Source organism: Alosa alosa, chromosome 12 (genome assembly GCF_017589495.1).
Source record: "Alosa alosa isolate M-15738 ecotype Scorff River chromosome 12, AALO_Geno_1.1, whole genome shotgun sequence".
In the NCBI taxonomy this organism is placed as follows: domain Eukaryota; kingdom Metazoa; phylum Chordata; class Actinopteri; order Clupeiformes; family Clupeidae; genus Alosa; species Alosa alosa.
Genome location: NC_063200.1, coordinates 7,140,126 through 7,152,172, shown reverse-complemented (window position 1 = coordinate 7,152,172; position 12,047 = coordinate 7,140,126). Strand labels below are relative to the sequence as shown.

General features: G+C 48.8%; 1 protein-coding gene across 1 annotated transcript in view; it reads left to right on the top strand.

Moving 5' to 3' along the window:
- dcc (DCC netrin 1 receptor) overlaps positions 1-11,305 on the top strand; it is a 216,218-nt gene extending 204,913 nt beyond the window's left edge. Inside the window, 5 exon segments of the mRNA XM_048259294.1 lie at positions 1-64; positions 1,839-1,939; positions 1,942-2,062; positions 8,180-8,322; positions 11,166-11,305. The exon segment at positions 1-64 is cut by the window's left edge and continues 86 nt beyond it. Of these exon segments, the coding sequence (XP_048115251.1) occupies positions 1-64; positions 1,839-1,939; positions 1,942-2,062; positions 8,180-8,322; positions 11,166-11,255 (519 nt within the window). The 3' untranslated portion in view covers positions 11,256-11,305.
- Positions 11,306-12,047: the final 742 nt, after the last annotated feature.

The window sequence follows — 12,047 nt, the reverse complement described above, 5'->3', positions numbered from 1 at the left end:
TCCAAGTTCGCCCTGAGGCCCATGCCCTTCTCCACCCTGACCGTGGACAGGGGCTACGCCACAAGTAAGCACCACCTGCTAGCTATGGAATGTCTGTGTCTGTGGCTGAATGCTGCCTGGTGTAACTGAGCTACTGTATCTCAGAGTTGACCCCCTTTTCTCACTGTTTTTGAAGTAGTTCCAAGGTTCTGTCACTCCATCTTGGTGCTTTTGTCCTCTGCCAAGGCATTGTAAGCGCTGTTATATCATTCTCTCTCTCCCTCTCTCTATCTCTCTTTCTCTCTCTCCCTCTCTCTCTCTCTCTCTCTCTCTCCCCTCTCTCTCTCTCCCTCTCTCCCTCTCTTTCTCTATCTATCTCTCTCTCTCTCCCTCTATCTCTCTATCTCTTTCTCTCTCTCTCTCTCCTCTCCTCTTCTTGGCCCTGGCCTCTGTTTCTGTCTCAGTCTATTTGGCTGTCCATCCTTCCTCAACTCTCCCCTCATTTCCACCTGCCTGCTTCCCTGGACTAGCCACTTAAGGCCTCGTTAGCGCCTCCCTCTCTCTCTCTCTAGCCCCGCGGCCCCGGCCCCAGCCCAGGCACTGGGCTTCACTCGCTCCCCCGCCGGCGGCCATGTTGACTAAGTGGCAGTGAGGGCCCTTACAGGTGCCCGGTAATTGCTTAATACCTCACCGACCCACATCTGTAATTTAGGAGAGAAAGAAAGAGAAAAAGAAAGAGAGAGAGAGAGAGAGAGAGAGAGAGAGAGGAATGGAGTGGAATTAGGTTACTTCCCATTTACCCGCTCTCCTCTCCTCCTTCTCCATTTGCCTCTCCATCTCTCTATTTCTTTATGTATCTTCTCTATCACTCACTCTCTCTGCCTCTGCTGTTTCACTTTACCATTTCTATCTGGCCGGCGCACCATCCATTCCTCTGTCTGAGTAGCGGCGAGACGCCTCTCCTCTGGTCTCAGTGAAGCACACACACACACACACACACACACACACACACACACACACACACACACACACACACAAAAGCCAGTCGCCTGAAAGAGACGCGCTGGCTCGGAGAAAGCTTTTTATACTTTAGCCCGTTGACTAAATGGTCGAGACACGGGCCCCTTGGCGAAACTGCTGTCGGCTTTCTCGTCTCGTCTCGTCTCGTCTGGTCTCTCTCACTCTCCTCCACGATGGATTAGCAACACAGGTACACTCTCAAGCAGAGGCGCCGGAGTGCCCGTTTTAATCGCAGCGCCAGCCGCAAGAACACAAGCGGAGTTGTGAGAGAGAGAGGATCAAACGAAGATGGCGCGGCGAGGTGAGGCGCGGCGAGGTGTGGAGGGGGGCTCAGCGTGCCTGGCTTTGGCTTCAGCACAGCTGCCAGCTCCTCAGCACATCTTTACACAGAGAGATCCGCCACTCTCTCTCTAAGGCCTGTCCCTGTAGGGCTGGGGCTGTTTCACAGGTGTCTCCAAACTGTGTGTCAGGTTCAGAGGCATGCTGATGTTGTTCTGAGCTGATTGACATCACATGGAGGAGAAGGCTGTTTTATTTATATTTTGAACTCTTTTGAGTCAACATTTGAAATGGGGCAAATGTGCAAGGCCTCTCTCTTTACATTTACTGTACAAATGTACATCTTGTTCACGTGCTCAGATGTATAAGCTCTGAAGTGCATTCTGCAGGATATTGTGGCTATTCAATAAATATTGAAGTGATCCTATGGTCACTGTCTAGTCCTCTGCATTATGGAGCCATTCAGATGAATGTATGACTATGTGTCTGTGACTGTGCGTTGGTTCTCTGTAAATATATCAGCTGATAACTTACTGTCGTTTCTCTCCCTTTCTCCACAGCCATATCCACAGAGGGCCCGACGCCCATTGCGAGCCAGCAGCAGACGATGATCCCCGTCGGGCGGAAGTCGGCACGGGTCGAAGAGGAGCTTCCAGCCGTTTATCCCCACCGCTCTTCCCCGCCTGCGCCCGGCCCACCCACCTCCCCTTCACCAACCCCCTCCTGCCCCCGCCCATGGGCACCATCGACCCCAAGGTCTACACGCCCATGATGCCCCAGTCAAGTGAGTACCCCCCACGGGGGCAACGGGCACCGCGGAGGGGTGGCAGACAAGGGGTGATTAGGGTGGCTGGGCTAGGGTGGACGGCAGATTGTTTTTGAATAGAGTGTGCATTGTGGATGCAGGCACTGAGTTTATTCTCCATGAAACTGCCAAATGATTCATTCAAGTCTCATAATCAACCCTTGCCCAGACTGTGAATGTTTATGACCATGCTACTGCTTACACATGGTCTAATGGAAGAGCCTGATATAAAGGTGTTCTATCTATCCATGGCCTCTGGTCTCTGGGTTCACTGCTAGCTCATCACCTGGTTCAGTTCAGTTCAGTATTAATCACTCTTTATGACTGATTCCACATAGCGTGTTGAATTTTAATGGCGGCAGATTGCAGAACAGTGGGAGTGCCGTTAGGGATGTTTGGTTTGATTTTGTTGTGGAAGTGAATATGCAGACGTGAGGCTCAGGGCTGTGGTGTGCGGCCTACTGTTTTACATGCCGATGAGGAGTAGGATTGTCAGTGTTGTTTGAGGAGGAGGATGAAGGGGAGTCAAGCACAGTGTTTCAGAAGAGGGGGAGGGAACTAGGGGCCATTAGCCCTCTGGTCACTACAACATAACATCACCTTGAGCATGATGGTTTATTTTCGGTCTAATCCCAGCCCCTCAGTGTGTGTGTGTGTGTGTGTGTGTGTGTGTGTGTGTGTGTGTGTGTGTGTGTGAGAGTGTTTGTTAGCATGGGTAAGTGCATTTGGGTGTTTTTGTAGTGTGTGTGTGTGTGTGTATTGTATTGTGTGTTGTGTGTGTGTGTGTTGTGTTTGTGTGTGTGTGTGTGTGTGTGTGTGTGTGTGCACGTGTGCGTATCTATGCACTCCGATGCTCATGCGGTTCCGTTTACGATTGATTGCGTCTCCAGCTCGCACTGCTCTGGCGTGCGCCGCAGGCTCTCTGGTTCTCCTCAGGGAGGCCTCTCTCTTCTGTCTGCCCACCTGTGTGCAGCTAAAAGTGGATACTGCTCTCCAGCAGTCTCCATCACACACCGCTACAAGCCTCATCCCTTTCCAACCTTGCTCCCTCCACCTCCACCCAAACACCTCTCTCCACACACACACACACACACACACACACACACACACACAGAGACACACACAGACAGACACGCACAGACACACACAACACACACACAGACACACACACACAAATGAGCAAACACTCAGAGACACACACAGACAGGGATCAGACAGGGAACAGACACACACACACACTAACACAACACACACATACACACACACACACACACACAGAGAGAGAGAGAGAGAGAGAGAGAGAGAGAGCTCTATCTCCCTAGTCCTGAATGCTTGTAGTGATAGAGATGTATTCTGACAGGTGCACCAGCCAGTGTTTTCCCCCTCTAGTCACAATTTAATTGGTTTTCCTGAAACAGCTTCGGTGTTTAGGTGCTGAGGCAATTATGTCGTTGGGGGTGGTGGCTCTTGCTCTTGCTTCGACTCTGGCTGGAAGAGGACTTGGCTAAGCTGGGAGAACAGCTTTGGCCGGCCTGGGTGCCGTGTCCACTAAGGTGGATTAGAAACTAGTGAAGCCGCAGGGAGGCCAAGAGCAGCTCTATCAGTTCTCATCATCGTGAAATGGAGTCTTTTATGAGGAATCCAATGTATTGTGCTCATCATGCTGACTCAGGCCTTGGCTGAAGTGACTCAGCTGAAGTTTCAATGTCTTGCCAATGCCTGCCCTCTGTGAGGCAATAACAAAGCAACTTCACAAAGTCATCAACAGGCGGTGTCGCTCATTGTTGGATCCAACAATTGAATTCTTAAAAGATTAGCACTTCTCAGCATAGCTGAGATAATCTGTTTATGTGCCGAGGCGCTGTTTGAGACGGTGGATTTGGATGTAAATTCAATAGATGTATTCATCTAGTCGTGAATTTGACAAAAAAAATATGTGAATAATCTCTCGGCGTGTGTGGAGCGAAGATTGGCTGAGGAGAGGCGCTGTTGCGGTGTGTTGCCGAGGAGAGATCAGTGACCTTAAAGAGTGTGTCCATCTTTTACGTCCACCTTCAGAACCACAGGTCTCTCCAGAACCTTCTACTTCACGCTGAGTGTCTGGTCCAGGCAGGGAGACGGAAAGTGTCTCACACTCAAGCTCCAATTGCCAGTAAAAGGGCAAATTCTTAAGAGGGCACCTTGTAGCATCTCTTTCTCTCTCTCTCTCTCTCTCTCTCTCTCTCTCTCTCTCTCTCTTTCTCTCTCTTCTTCACACCATCAGAAAAGGGAGATGGAAAGAAAACAAATCCCATTTGCTCACAGGCTCAGTCCAAGTCGCAGGGGCAGGTTTGTGGAGACGCTTGCAGTGTAAGGAACAGCAGCTCTGGCCACCGACCTCTCAGGTTTCTGAAGCTGCAAGCGCCAGATAGCGTTTTGGAGTCAGGTTCAAACTGGAGGCTCTTTTGATTTCCTTTTCCTGTCCACTGGCAAACTGCGGACAACATCTTTAGGGAAGAAGTCTCTCCGGGCTTAGCTCACCCCACGTTCACCTTAGGCTTTTCTGTGTGTGTGTGTGTGTGTGTGTGTGTGTGTGTGTGTGTGTGTGTGTGTGTGTGTGTGTGTGTCCTCACAGAAAGCTGGGGGTTTTATTTGGCCAGCAGAGTGCTTTGGTCGTGCGTAGTGGTCAGAGGATTTAGATATGTCCTGAGATGATGTGTGGTGGTAAGCTGTGCCGTTTATCTGTATCCAAACCACCATTTGTCTGCTGCTTGCGTTTAGGGGAGTGGGCAGAAGCATTGGCTTATGGGTAAGCAGGATGTGCTGTAGATCTCTACAATCGATTGTGGGTCACTGTTAAGTGTGTAGTAAGATAAAACCATGCTGCTGCTTTTTTTAGACACTAAAACCCCACACTGTAGAGATCAACGTGACCCAGAACACTACAGTGGTGAAATCCTCTCCATTCTCCAGGCTGTGGTGGGATAGTGGAGCGATCATTCGATGGCACTTCACGGTCGTGCGGGGGGGTTACTGTCCGACACACACGCAGACAGACTCTGGTACGTAACCAGCTCCTCAGTGCCAGTCTGCAGGGGGCGGGTGGGTGGGAAGGCGCGTGTGTGGGTGACGAACGTCAGCCAGCGCCGGTCTATTTTCAGTCGGATGCCCTCGCGGCATCAACGCCTCTCCCTCACGACGTCGCTCACCCGCCCACGCTCCACACGCCAGACAAAACCTCTGTTTAAAAAACAGGACAGAGAGGGGAAAAAAAAACTCAGACCTCGCATCTACCCCAAATGAATTTCTCCCAACGCCCCTTTGGGAACGACACGCCTGACGAGGCTGGATAGCAGAGCTGCCCAGGGTTTTTTTTTTTTTTTCCTGTTAATTTCATGATTTTTCGGGCATACAGTATTCCCCCTTCCTTTACTCATTCACAATTACAGCTCATTACAACTCTTTACCTAAGGGGATTAAAAGCATTACCGTCCAACCATTTTAAAACGGTATTTGATGGACCGTAATATCCTGTATACTTAATATACCAAGTCTTGCCTGTGTTTTTAGATAAGGAGGCGGCTCCGTGTAGCAAGCGTGAGCTTTCAGCTTGATTGTGTTCCCCTGTAATTGTGCTGGGATTGAATTATGTCCACTGGTTCAGTCATCCAAGGCTGAGAGCTCCTAGCCAGGCAGAAGAGGGCCGCTTGTGTCAAGCTTTCATATGTTTCGATGTCCGTTGGTTTGTTGTGCATGTTTGTGATTTGGTGCCTCAGCTGTTTTGTAAGTAGCCCATGAGGCATGTAGCCACACGGTAATCAGCATAAGTAGCTCTCTGTATGCATGGGAACAATGAGTCCTGGTAGCCTGTCTAACTCTTTGATTTTGGATTACTTCTAAGAGTGCGCTAATGCTTCTGTGCTCATGATGTGTTATGGGTGTGTGGTGGTAGGGTACAGCTCTCCAGTGCCATTGGCAATTCAGTGTGCAATGTGTGTTGATTGTGTGTGTATGTGTGTATGTCTACATGCACACATGCTTTTATGAGTTGTGTGTATGTGAGACAATGAATGTGTGTGTGTGTGTGTGTGTTTGTGTGTGTGTGTGTGTACAGTACGTGGAACGTGTGTGTCAGCATAGCAGCATGGCAGTGTTTCAGACCGTCCTCTGAGTGACAAGGCCGCTGATTGCGGCTGAGAAGCGGAGGGCATGACTGGGCAAGCCGATCTGGCAGCCAGCGGCTACACACACACACACACACATGCATGCACACACGCATGCACACACACACACCAGCGGCTAATTATAACTCCCTGGCCCTGGATCACGCTCCAGCTTCCGTGGGCTTGGCGAGCAGGACAGGGCAGTGGACAGGGACAGAGGCTGACATATCTAATTAGGCCCTGCGGACAGAGATGCCTGGAAGACGGACGCTGGCGAGCCACCTCTCCTCCCACGCAGCAGGTGGCAGCAGTCCACCCTCAAACACGTCGCTTAGATGGAATGCAAACACTTTCAAAGACCAACACTTGCCTGAGGCTAATGATGGCTGAATTACATAACGTAAAGGTTGTGTTCAGTTCTGTGCGATATACAAGGTGTGGGTAATGAGATTAATGTTGTAATTCAGTGTTAATAAAGAAGTCTAATTATATCATATCTTCACATTGCATGTGATGATAATAGCTGACTTTTTTTCTCTATCTCGCTGATATTCTACCATCTGTCATATACAGTACACATTATAGCAGCTTTACCAGAAGAAAGAAACTGACAGAAAGAGAATAAAGACAGTCAGACAGGCAGGAGGAAGAGAGAGAGAGAGAGAGAGAGAGAGAGCGTGAAAGAGAGAGAGAGGGTGCTGAGAGTTAACTGCATTATCACATGTATAGATTTCCTGCGCCTGCAGCTGGCTGGGTCCATTATTCTGCCCGCTGCTTTCGTGCCTGATTGCCTGATGTCTACCTATGATTTGTTGTGACTTCGTGCCAGCAGTGTAAGCTTCCGGCTCTTCCCACTCCGGCTGGTACCAGTGGGCATTAATAACCGATAGGTCCCTCGAGGGCCCACCGGGGGCCGGGCACTGGTCTGGACCTCTTCATCTTCTCCTCCTCTTTCCTCTTCTTCCTCCTCCTCCTCTTCCTCTTCTGCCCACTGCCGACGCCAAAGCAGACCCTCCTGCAGTGCCCGTGCGCCAAGCAGGTGCTGCCAATTTACACTGTTAAATTATGCAGATAATGTCGGGCGCGGGGTATGTAATTAAGATCGCGGAGGGCGATAAATTCCCGCCGGCCACGGCAATACTGCGCTGCTGTCTGCCGTCACGGCTGTCTGTCAATTACCCACCCGTCTTCTCTACACACACACACACACACACACACACACACACACACACACATCCCTCTGCCCATACTTATACACACATACACACAGTCTCTCTCTCTCTCTCTCTTTCTCTCTCTGTCTGTCACACATATACACACAGACACACACAGTGTTACTTTGTCCTTGGAGTGTAGACTTTGGAGTGTGGCCTTGCTTTTGGAGCCCAGAAGCTGTTAGTGAGATCCATCTGCACAGCCCTACCTGTTGCCAAATCCACAGATCTCATTCGCTCGCTGATTTATTAGTGAGAGCGTGCGTTGGAGAGAGTCCTGCCTCAGAATGTTGGGCACATCCGTGACATTTTCTCAGAGCTCCGGGATATGGATATGGACTAAATAGACTCGTGTTGTTATCTGTCTAACCGCAGGCTACAGAAAACATGCAATTTGGTTGAAATGAATGGAGATGCTCAGACACAGTCTGAAGGGTTGATGTGTGTGTATGTGAGTTATCTGTCTGTGTTATATTAGGTGACGGGTGTGTGTGTGTGTGTGTGTGTGTGTGTGTGTGTGTGTGTGTGTGTGTGTGTGTGTGTGTGTGTGTGTGTGTGTGTGTGTGTGTGTGTGTGTGTGTGTGTGTGTGTGTGTCTGTGTCTGTGCATATGTGTGTGTGTATCTCTTTGTTTCCTCACCTGAATTCTTGACTGTGTTTACCTTTGTATACAGTAGGTCTGTGTTGTCTGAGCTGAGGTATTGACAGTGTGCCTGTATGTTTGTGTATCTGTGTTTTCAGGTGCCAGCCTTCCAAAGGCCCAGGTAAAGACAGCCTCCCTAGGACAAGCGGGCAAAGCCAGATCACCTCTCCTCCCTGTGTCTGTGCCAATGGCCCCAGAGGTGGGCGAAGAGGGCCAGAAACCCCCTGAGGATCCAGCAAGTGTAAGTAAACAAAGTGTGTGTGTGTGTGTGTGTGTGTGTGTGTGTGTGTGTGTGTGTGTGTGTGTGTTGTGTGTGTTTGTGACAGAGAGAGAGAGAGATTCTCTCTGTAGGTGTAGTATCTGCAACATCTGTGTGAGAGAGTAAGACTGAGTGTGTCACTTGTTAAGAGGCTACTTGCGGCCGTGTCCTATTTCATCCCCTAGTATCTGACAGAGGAGGACACAGAGGCGACTCCTATCTGTACTTCAAAGAGTACTTGGGAAGTGCTAATGTGCACAAAAGGACCCAAGCATTGTGAGAGCTCCTGGTGCCAGTGTCCTGTCCTAATTGCTTTTTACGGACCGCGCAATGAAGGCTGTTCTATTTCGAGCTGCTGACGCTCAGAGTTTGGGCCCGTTAATAGCCAAGTTTGCCGCCGAAAAGGGCACCATTCCATCCTCCTGGGGTCCCTGTCCTGTTCCCTTTGTCTCCGAGGCATCAGGGAATTGTGAGAACTTCCGCAGGAGCCACGTGCTCGAGAAGTGGATCCTCGGAGCAGCACTGCAGTCACGCAGTTATGAGGAGAACTTCCATTAGCACAGCGTCCCTCCTCTTCACTGCGAGTCAGAATTCATTTGTTCAGGAGATTGTGCGAAATACCTTGTGAATTCAGGAGCCTATAATGCCAGTAGTAAAAAAAATTGCCTCACTTCAAATCTTTTTTCCTCCCCTGTCTTTCTCTCTGGCGTCGAGCATGTCTGCTGTAAAAGTACAGACTGCAGACTCTCAGCCTGTCTCAGACCAGCCAGCAATACGGAGGCAATGACAGGCCAGTTTGTAGTGGAGCCGACGGAAGCCCAGCCAGTTCCATTAAATATTAATATCTCAATAACAATAACAGCCAACACGCATCATTGCAGGTGTTGATTTGAGTGCAGGAGCGAGTGGGAGAGCGCCGCAGCCATTAAACAGCAGAACATTTTACAGGAGACTGAAATAATGACAAAAGCAGAGGAGGTGAGAGAGGGAGAGAGAGAGAGAGAGGAGGGAGGGGATGGATGGAGAGAGGGATAGGATGGAGGGAGTGAGAAGATTGCAGGCACAAAGGTCAGGAGCCTTCTATCCATCTCACATATCTTTGTAATTGATCTGGCCTTTTCTCATCAGGCATGAAGTCAGAGGGAGTCTTTCCAAATAAATGCACCGCCATCGATCAGACTCTTCATATGCCTAACTCTTTCCCTCCCTCCTTCCCTCTCTATCTTTCCCTCTCTCTCTCTTTCTCTCTCATTTTCTCTCTATCACCCTTCCTTGCATCCATGCATCTATCCATTACAGATATATTTTTTTCAGATTGGAGAGACTCGCTTAGATCTTTTTTTTATCTCTCTTAACTATCCGAGTTCTTTAAGGAGAAATGTCAGGGCTGCACACCCTCCCTAATGTCTGTCTTTCTGCCCAGAAGTGTCCTTCATATCAAACTGACCTGACAGTTTCTGTCTGCATCCTGAAGGTCAACTCCATGCATGCCTTTTTTTGCAGACATGGAAATACAGTATTGATGACGTTCTGTCAATTTCCCAAGTGGTGCCAAATATTGTGTGTGTGTGTGTGTGTGTGTGTGTGTGTGTGTTGTGTGTGTGTGTGTGTGTGTGTGTGTGTGTGTGCATTTCTTTTTTTTGACATGGTACAGTGTGTGTGTGTGTTGTGTGTGTGTGTGTGTGTGTGTGTGTGTGTGTGTGTGTATAGGGTTGCACATGGGGGTGAACTGCCCCCGGGGGATGTAGAGCTGTGGAGTGTCCATCTGTAAAAAGTCATCTCTTAAAAGTGATTGAGCGCTTTGTGACTGTAGTGCCCTGGTGCATTTGGATGGTGTCTCTAGAGGGGGGGGGGGGGGGTTGGAGGTTTCCCAGAATGCTAGTCAACGATTCATCGTAACACATATTGATTACCAGTAATGACATGTCAATAACTGGCGTTTGTTTTAAATTGATGCGATGTAGGAGGGAAGCTGCCCTTAAATGGTTTCCGTTAAAAAAAAAAGAGGTCAGCATTGACACACACTGAATGCATCCAGGAAGTCATGTGTGCGCCTAAGGGTTGCTTGACAGAAAGTAGAGATGATGATGTTTTCAGTTCAGTTTCAGTTCATATGAAGTTCCACCAGTACAATGTACAGTCACACTTTATTCTAAGGAACATGTTGGCCATTTATGCATAGCTAATATGTGTACGTCTGTATTAAACATTGTTTAACATCTATTAGGTCTTTATTCAACTAGTTATTCTCATTGAATAGGGAATTTATTCTTAACTTGTTGGTCTTAATGTAAGCTTTCTGTATATAAAAAGGATCAGAAGATTATAGACTCCTCACACTGTAATGAAGCATTGTTTGTCAATAGGAATAGCAATTCTGCACCTATAGTCTGTAAGTAACATATTGAGACATTGTATTAGGAGTCTATACACTTTCTATTTTTCATACTTATATCCGTAAACCTAGATAGATTAGGTCCAACCAAGGGTGAGAATAAGAAATTGTTGACCTAGTAAATGTACAATGATGCTTAATACAGATCCTATTGAGCACTAATACATAGTTATGTGTTAATGGCTAACACATGTTCCCTAAAATAAAGTGTTATCCAATATTACAGTATCCAAGTGGTCTGTTGTTTTGGTATTTTTTATCTGAGGATGTAACATGTGGGTCTAATAGGATGTCTGTACTGTCATGTATCATGTGTTCCAATGGGGTGGTGATGCCAAGGTTTGAAGATTGATTGAGTAAATGGCTGTTAAAGCTCTGCTCTCCTCCCTCTCTCTCCCTCTCTCTCTCTCTCTCTCTCTCTCCTGGGCAGGTTTACGAGCAGGACGACTTGAGCGAACAGATGGCCAGCCTGGAGGGCCTGATGAAGCAGCTGAACGCCATCACCGGCTCAGCGTTTTAATGGCGGAGCGGCGCCGTCACGTGACGTGACATGACGGACCGGCACGCGTTTCCCCAGTAGTACTCTGTGGGGGGGGGGGAGAGGGGACGCAGCCATGGCCGGAGGTGGCGCTGGACTCCCACAGACTCATGGAAACGAACAAACAAAAACAAACACAAGGCCACCTCTGTCCAAGGGTTCTAAGTCTCCACCCTCTCCCTTGTCTTCTCCCCTCACTCTCACTCTATCTCTCTCTTTCTCTCCTTCTCTCTCTCTTATTCTCTCGCTCACATCGCGCTGCCATCCGTTAACAACAATGAACAAGGAAACCGGTGAAGAAAACTAAAGCAGGATGAAAAAAAAGGGAAACCCTGGGCATAGACTCTCTTTGGAGAGGCATTTTCAAAACCAAGAATCTCCATCCTGTTCCTGCTCCCGAGCCCTACCAAACCCCAAACTCTGCCCTTCGATTTGTATACCATGAGTATCGTCTGATTTTTTCTGTTGTGGTTCTCGTTACGTGTGATGTGTGTTGGTTTTGATCGACAGCTCGTACACCCGAAATCCCGCCCCTATCTCCCCCACCCGCTGTGGTTGCCCATTCATACTGCCTCCATTGGAAAATAGAACCCCGATCAATCCCATAATAACCACCTCTGTCCTGTAACCAAGTGCTTGTGTGGAGTCTCTCTGCCCTCTCCAGCCACTAGTGGACCCTCTGAGTGACTGTGCGGCTCTTGGACAGAGGTGGAGGACAGACACGAGCTCCAGGGGGAAAGCACCCAAACCACAGGAGCGTCAACAGAGGAAACC